Here is an 8,136-nt window from a genome sequence, read left to right as displayed (position 1 = left end):
CAGCTGGTTTTCCTTAGATAGAAAACTTTGAATCAACCTGACTGGATGATCTGGTTGAATTGTTTCTGTAAAATGACCTCAGATTATATAATGTGAATTGGAGCTATAGAAATAAACTGAATAGAATTGAATCCCTATTATTTCCACAATTTCAAATAGGGAGTGTGTCTGTCTGTCTGTCTGTCTGTCTGTCTGTCTGTCTATAGATGTATTAAGAAAAATATGAAAAACTGAAAGTAACAAATTTTGATGACCCAATAGTTGGTGGATCCTTTTCCTTTCAGCTGTATCTGTGATTATTTCCTTCCTTCATAAGCAGAAAAATAGAATATTTCTTTTTTTTCCCCACAGATCTTTATGTTGAAATCATTGATTCACTGATTTTTCATTTATTTATTGTTTGGGCTTTCAGTCTTGTGGGTTTCTTATATTTCGAATAAAAATCTCTCACCTTTGTGGCTGTTCTTGCAGCTCTGATTTGACTTCCATAACAATTCCCAAGTCTTGCTAAATTACAAAAGACAAAAGTTCATGTAATGCATAATGTGTTTTTTCTTATAAAATGTTTCTGAGATATACTTTGTCGCATGTTACATATCCTAGTAAATCTGTTGTATCTTTAAGTCTGCAGCTCTCTCTGCTGAAAAACACATTAAGATGTCTACTAATATAACAACGCCAGAGAAAATCTTATTTTCAAGTCTCCTCTGTATGACTTTAAAATCTCAGTAACTTGGCATCTAGACCCTCTGCAGGAAATTGCAAAACATTTCAGTTCAATAAGATGGAGAAATTCCAAGTTGTTTATTTGTCAAAAGCTCCGTATGTATTACAGCTTTTTCTGTGGCATTATTTTCTTTACCAACCCTTCTCATAACTGCAGGTTTGTATTGACTGGGCGTGGCAGTGATTAGGATCACCAGTCATATCTCAAAGTCACAGATCCTGAGCCGTAGAGTAACTCAGATCCAGTGACAGCTGCATCCGAGTTTCTCTTGGTTAAATGAGTCGTTCACAAAGCGACGCCTGTGTGATGATCTGCGGCTGCTTTGCTGCTCCTTCCATGATGTTACCCAGCAGAAAAACTCCTGATAAATCTTCATATATTGCATGAGGTGGTGTAGCGGTGTTTGAGCATCTTCTGCTCTGTTACTGTGTCTGTAAGGCTCCTGGGCGGACCGAACAGCTCTGCATGAAGCAGCAGCCCATGGCAGGGCCCTCCAGTTGAAGCAGCTGCTGGAAGAGGGGGCCCCCGTTAACGTGGTGACTGTGGATAACATCACGCCGCTACACGAGGCCTGCATACAGGCCCATCCAAACTGTGCCCGCCTTCTGCTGGAGGCCGGAGCTCAGGTGAGTCCAGCTCCAGTCTCACTGCTCCAACACAGAACAGCAGCTGGTTCTGGTGGGAAAAGGCGCATCATCTCTGGCTCTTCCAGGTGGATATCCGGACCATTCATGGCAGTACTCCTCTCTGCAGCGCCTGTGCTGCTGGAAGCCTGGAATGTGCAAAGCTGCTGTTGGAGTACGGAGCCAAAGTAAACCCATCTCTAACAGCACTGACTGCATCTCCGCTCCATGAGGCCTGTATCCACGGTAACCAGCCCCCTCCCACAGGAAACCTATACTGGGATACGCCATTCAGTAATGATTGTATTCCTTCCAGGTAATGCTGACGTCGTCAGGCTGATGATAACCAATGGTGCAAAGCTGGAAGCCTTCGATATCCACTTCGGCCCCCCTCTTCACATAGCGTGCGCTAAAGGGCGCTTGGATTGTGTCAAGGAGCTGCTAAAAGCAGGTTGGTGAAAATTCAGAGGCTAGAAGGTTCAGTAGATCTGAACTGGCTGGTTGTTAGTGATCCAACAGCATGATGGTGAATATGATGCCGTTCAACCGAAGGTCCTAGTTAGTAAATATCCATTATTTGAATGAAAAGGTTTTTCTGACATCGTCACTGAGACAGGAAGTAGAAAAAGTTTTTTGAAATGTCCTGAGCGTCGGACACAAAGGTGCCCAGATGCCTCATTGGGTGGGTTGGCCTTTTGCTGCCATCCGCCATGTTGGAGGAGGCAGACCTGCTGTTAGACTCTTATTCTGTATTAGAGGGACTTTGATCTCATAACATACTTTATATTCATTTTAATATTACCAATAGTATCAGTAATATCTTCTCAGTTCTCCTGAAGTTCTGGCTTTTTTCTCATGATGTTTTTCTCCTAATTACTACGTAATTCTCGCAAGAGTTATTTCTGTCTTGCAATGTCGCCACTTTTGTCTCGTACTTTTACGTATTACTCATGACTTTTGTTTCTTGTAGAGCTAGTAATTTGGTTCCCTTTAATGCGCCCCTAATAGTTCCCCCTAGTTCTGTGTCTATCCCAGATATTCAAATGTTCCCATCTGACGCATAAAAAAAATTAAGACCACGAATTTGGGATTAAAAGCTAAAGCTAGCAGCTCTGGTTTGTACTATAAAACGATTGGTTGATTTCCATGCAGCTCAGCAGAGGCTCCTCTCTGCCCCGTTCAATATGGCGATGATGTCACAGGTCAAGCCAACGGCCAAAAAGGCATCTTAGTAATGACGTCTAGGCTCGTACATCTATCAGAGCTTCCTTTGTGGCTCGTTAAGAAAAGGAGGCCATCCACCTTAACTCAGGTGACCAAGGTTTTACAAATGCTCTTTATTCCGATCAAAACAATAAAACTAATTATACGCCACGTCACGTTGAGCCATGGTGGTGGAGGTGTCATGATGTGGGAATGCTTAGAAAAAAGGCTGGTCCTATTTGATGGAAACTTGGGTGAGCATGGAGGGCACAAGATTTCTATTCACGTAAAAAAAAAGTTCTAAATTAATTTTATTATTTTATTCTGTTCTACCTGCTAACGGTGGAACAGAGGAGTTGGTTCAGCTGATTGATGTACTTTTCTTTTTGATTCTTCTGAGGCCTCGTTCACCTTCGAAGGAGGCCTCTGATTCTGCTCCCGTTCTTCATACAGGCGCCGACGTGAATTCGGTGAAGTTCCATGAGACGGCTTTGCACCACGCAGCTCGAGCCAACATGGTGGACATGATGGAGCTGCTGGTAGAGTTTGGAGCCGATGTTTTTGCCAGTGACAATCTTGGAAGAAAGCCCATCGATTACACAGACCCGGCTTCGCCCTCTTACTCCTGCCTCCAGTTTTACGAAAGTAACTTTAACTAAATTATTTTAGTTCCTCGCAGCCTTTTATAGCTTTTCCTTTTGAAGAAAAAGAAAGTAGACTAATGGAGATGTTTTGTTGCTTCCAGGTAACCCTCTGAACCTCCAGCAGCTTTGCAGGATTGCGTTGAGGAGGATGCTGGGTACCAAAGCCTCAGAGGTCATGGAGCAGCTGAAGATCTCCCATCGCATCTACAACTACCTCCAGTTCTCTGATCTCCTGTGAACCAAAATATTCATTCAGTTTGTTGGAGTAACACAATGTTACACTAAAAAATTTATTTAAAATACAGTCTTAAATTTAATTATATGAATCATGTTTATTAATTTGAGGCAATTTTCACATTTTAAGAGATATGCTTCTTACAATAAGTGTAAAATTAATATAACAAAAGTTTATTTTTTTGTCAATCTTGATTTAAAATTGTCTTTATATTTACTTTTATTGGGGCTCATGATTCATTTAGACAAAAAGCTGCATAATGAATCATATTTATGGGTTTAGGAGTGTTTGGAAAATGACTTCATGTTGGTGGAGGATCTATGGTGATGTGGGGTTTTCTTTCCCAAAGGACTTGGGAATGTTGTTGGAGTGGATGAGTTATAGATATAGTAGCTGTTTTATTTCCTGGTGGATCATCACAATCAGTGGTCCTCCTAACTGTCAATCATTATGGTGATATGTTTACGTAGGGCCGTCCTATGAGCTCGTCTGTTTTTCTGCGTATGCACACTTTCAGGCGTATATCTGTGGTGAGCTACGGTTTCAGACAGTCGTTGAAGCTCACCTTTCTCCACGCGGTTCTTTGAAAATGGCCGAGGTTCCTAAGAGGAAAAAGTGTCTACGAAGTGGATGAGAGGAAAATAAAGGCCTCAGAAGAGAGAAACCAGACCAGAGTGTTTCTGGGAGATTTTTTCACACGATGGCGTCCGCTGAAAGCACAGGTAGCGCTTCCCACTGATGCAGCGGTAGTGAAGTTTCTACTCGACAGGTAAAGTTTGGCTAATTGAAACAAGCAAACTGGCTGCTCTGTGCTCAGTGGAAAAAGCTCAGTGGAAATGGCGCCGAGCAGTGGTGAATATTGGAAGTGCAGTTTAAAATAATCCAGTCTGTGAATAGTTCCGTCTGAAATGAATGAAAATAGTTTTAATGGTTATAGAGTCAGATATGTGGCGGTAATGTTTGGTATATCTAAAGGTTTTATCTGTCCCTGTTTAAATGGGTTTGGCTGATATTTAAGCTCAGATTCCATCATCTCTGCAGGGTGGGAACTATAAATCTGATATCTGAAGCTCCTCAGAAATGTTATTAGCAAACAGAACAGTAGGGAGACGTTCAGCATCCATTCTGTTGCTAAGCGACAGAGCATACAAGTGCTGAAAGCTGAAGAAGGCAGTACCACTGATCTCTATTTATTGACTGGATTACTGTCAAACAGCCAGTGTTAATCAAAACAGACAAATATTAAACAATCTGCAACATCCTTTAAATAATTTGCAATAAATAGTCTACAAAAGTGAATAATTTAGGCAACTTAATTTAAATGGTTCACTATCCATTACATATGTAATATGTTATAACAGCAATAATGTAATAAATACATGCATATTACATGTACTTCGTCACTTTTATTTTATTGTGATGGATTTGTATAATATGTTATTCAACATGATTTATAGATTTATTGACTTCATGATGACTATGCAATGAAATGGGCCTTTTTTTAAAAATTCTTAATTAAAGTAATCTACTGATGCGATGAAACAGAGAACATCATCATTGTTCGATGCTGTAGCGCATGGATTGTTTACATTGCGACCAGTCTAATTAGGGAGTACCAATATGGCGGCAGGTGGATTCATTTGGTGGTTATTTTGTTTCAAAAGTATTTGTGCATTATAAGTGTGAATTTGAAGTTGTAGAGAGAGTTATATTCTCACAAGTACAATTTTTTTCTTCACTAAGTTTTTAGGTTGAATTTGTGACTCAATAGTAAGAACAGCTCTGGACCAAAAACTGAGAATGTGAGGTTTTTGATGAGCAACTTGTTGAACAGAATTTATCTTCTTGTACTTAAAATTTTTACTTGTGAATTTTTTTTTATCCTCCACAAATCAAACTTAGAGTGTAACCAAAATAACCTTCATAGCTTCTACTACCACTGTGGTAATGGTGCCTTTGTTCTTCCTTTTGAAGTTAATTTCATGTTTTATTTTTCTGATTTATAGTTCTTATATTTTGAAGTTATTTATTTTCTGGTGTTACCGCTCATACCAGCGGCTCAGGTGTTCTCCATCAGGTAAGAAAAAGGACTGGTTGCCGCGGAGACTCCTCCAAATGTTCGCCGTCGAGGAACGGACGGTTGTTGGGATGCCAGTGGCTGGATCGCCGCTGTGATTCGCCCCCCGGACCAGTTTATCTTAAACAGACTGATCCATTGACTCTGTTGCTCCTTACTGCCCTGCATTTTCTCTTTTTAGTGAATTTATTATTTTAAATAAATTGTTGTAACTTTAACCGGCTCGTTCTGCACAGTCACTGCAGCTTTTTCATAAATTTATCTCTCAGGTGCCAAACTACCAACAGGCATCAGCATCCAGTGAATAAACACAGATCAGTGGTTTGAACCCACAGCCAGATTCTCCATCCTTATATTCACGCACCTCCAAGGACCGGGTCTACATTCGGGGAGACCCGGTCCTTGGAGGATCCAGGTAGACCCGGTCCTTGGAGGATCCGGGTAGACCCGGTCCTTGAAGGATCCTGGTAGACCCAGTCCTTGGAGGATCCGGGTAGACACGGTCCTTGAATGATCCGGGTAGACCCGGTCCTTGAAGGATCCTGGTAGACCCAGTCCTTGGAGGATCCGGGTAGACCGGGTCCTTGGAGGATCCGGGTAGACCGGGTCCTTGAAGGATCCTGGTAGACCCGCTCCTTGGAGGATCCGGGTAGACCCGGTCCTTGAAGGATCCGGGTAGACCGGGTCCTTGGAGGATCCGGGTAGACCGGGTCTTTGGAGGTCCAGCCTCTAGAATCAAACACACCCACAATCTCCTGGAAAAGATCACCTCCATGGTGAAAAAAAGGAAACTAGATCCCCAGCTTCTCTTCTCATCTCACTTTTTCGGAAATATTCTTAAAAAACTACAAGTACCAAGCTGCCCTGCGGAGGAGGAGGGAGGGGTGTGTCACGTGACGGTGCAGCGCGCGAGCTCCATAGGCGGCTGTTTACAAACAATCAGCTGTTATTGCCGCTTCCTGTGGAAGACAGAAGCAGGATGGAAGTGGAGGTTTCTCAGTCCTGTTACGTTGGAGACATCGGTGAGTGGAGGACCTGCAGCGGCCAGACCGCAGGCCTGAGCCGCTGTCACAGTGACCACCCTGTCTGGGCTGCTAGCTAGCCATAACGAGCTAATATCTGCTAAGTGGCTAATATATCTGCTAAGTAGCTAATATCTGCTAAGTAGCTAATATCTGCTAACTGGCTAATATTTGCTAAGAAGCTGATCTCGCCCATTGACACCAGCACCCCTGGCGACCCCACTTAGGAGTAGAAAATGAATGGATGGATTTTGAATAAAATCCAGCTGATATAAATGTCCTGCTGAAGGTTCCTCTGGTTTGTGAATTTTGTTGCAAATCCCACATTTTCTGGAAGGGGTTCATTTTATCAGCATTTTTTGTCACAAAATGAATGACTTAATTCTTCTAAACTTCAATTGATGCTGTTTTTTTTAAGGCTGATTATTTGTCATCAGTCTAACCGATCCCTGATATGTGCAGCCAATTTTTTTAAAACCAATTTTAAGAATGGCACTATGATGATAAAGTTAAGAATATAAAAAATAATTAAAAATAATTGGTTATTGATCTCACATTGGAGAAATTCCCTCTCTGCATTTAACCCCTCCCCTTGGGGAGCAGTGGGGGGTTAAGGGTCTTGCTCAGGGACCCAGAGTGGCAGTCTGTGGGAGTGGGGCTCGAACTTAAACACTCTGGATTCCAAGCTCTATGCCCTAACCACTACTTCACTCACTAATTTTAAGAGAAAATGGTTATTAATTAGTAAAACAAAACAGGAATCAATCGATCTCAAGTTATTTCTGCTGAGCACTCAGGAATCCACAAACATGAGAGAAATAATGTCCGGCTGATGTTTCAGTCTTCCTGTTTGCCTGTGATGTTATCAAGCTTCACATGACGAAACCAGATCATTTCATTTGTGTCTTCAGGCTGCTGGGCTGAGAGAACGGAGGTCCACAAGGCGGCGTCCCTTGGCCACGCCTCTCACCTGCAGCGCCTCATACAGAGCGGCGCTTCGGTCAACGTGGTGGCTGTGGACTCCATCACCCCGCTCCATGAGGCCTGCCTACGGGGGCAGGCCCAGTGTGTGCAGCTGCTGCTGGACGCCGGAGCACAGGTGACCCTGTTGGGGGGAGGAGGGCATCTTATATGGATCTAAATGATAAATCTACAAAATTGTTTTCAATTCATGATTATTAAATTTTTTTAACCATTCATTAATGTGATGTAATGTAACTTCTGTCCACTAGAGGGCGTCACTGTTCTCTATTGAGGAGAAATCAGCACAGAATTCTGCATGGCTCTGATTTTTCTAAACTATATCCGGCGCACCGGTAGACTTCAGAACCCAGACCCGACCCGTTACCCGCATCTGAACCCATTTAAAACCCGGCCTGGACCGCACGGACCGGTAGACTTCAGAACCCAGACCCGACCCGTTACCCGCATCTAAACCCATATAAAACCCGGCCTGGACCGCACGGACCGGTAGACTTCAGAACCCAGACCCGACCCGTTACCCGCATCTAAACCCATATAAAACCCGGCCTGGACCGCACGGACCGGTAGACTTCAGAACCCAGACCCGACCCGTTACCCGCATCTAAACCCATTTAAAACCCG

General features: G+C 42.9%; 2 protein-coding genes across 2 annotated transcripts in view; both read left to right on the top strand.

Moving 5' to 3' along the window:
* LOC107103887 (ankyrin repeat and SOCS box protein 13-like) overlaps nt 1-3,944 on the top strand; it is a 5,558-nt gene extending 1,614 nt beyond the window's left edge. Inside the window, exons 2-6 of the mRNA XM_015403739.1 lie at nt 1,166-1,353; nt 1,440-1,596; nt 1,667-1,801; nt 3,007-3,198; nt 3,299-3,944. Of these exons, the coding sequence (XP_015259225.1) occupies nt 1,166-1,353; nt 1,440-1,596; nt 1,667-1,801; nt 3,007-3,198; nt 3,299-3,435 (809 nt within the window). The 3' untranslated portion in view covers nt 3,436-3,944. The remainder of the gene's footprint in view (nt 1-1,165; nt 1,354-1,439; nt 1,597-1,666; nt 1,802-3,006; nt 3,199-3,298) is intronic.
* Nucleotides 3,945-6,404: 2,460 nt separating this feature from the next.
* Nucleotides 6,405-8,136, top strand: part of LOC107103886 (ankyrin repeat and SOCS box protein 13-like) — an 8,182-nt gene continuing 6,450 nt past the window's right edge. Inside the window, exons 1-2 of the mRNA XM_015403738.1 lie at nt 6,405-6,531; nt 7,443-7,630. Of these exons, the coding sequence (XP_015259224.1) occupies nt 6,489-6,531; nt 7,443-7,630 (231 nt within the window). The 5' untranslated portion in view covers nt 6,405-6,488. The remainder of the gene's footprint in view (nt 6,532-7,442; nt 7,631-8,136) is intronic.

Source organism: Cyprinodon variegatus, unplaced genomic scaffold, assembly GCF_000732505.1.
Source record: "Cyprinodon variegatus isolate N-32 unplaced genomic scaffold, C_variegatus-1.0 Scaffold1554, whole genome shotgun sequence".
Lineage (NCBI taxonomy): Eukaryota > Metazoa > Chordata > Actinopteri > Cyprinodontiformes > Cyprinodontidae > Cyprinodon > Cyprinodon variegatus.
This window is presented reverse-complemented; position numbering and strand designations above follow the sequence as displayed.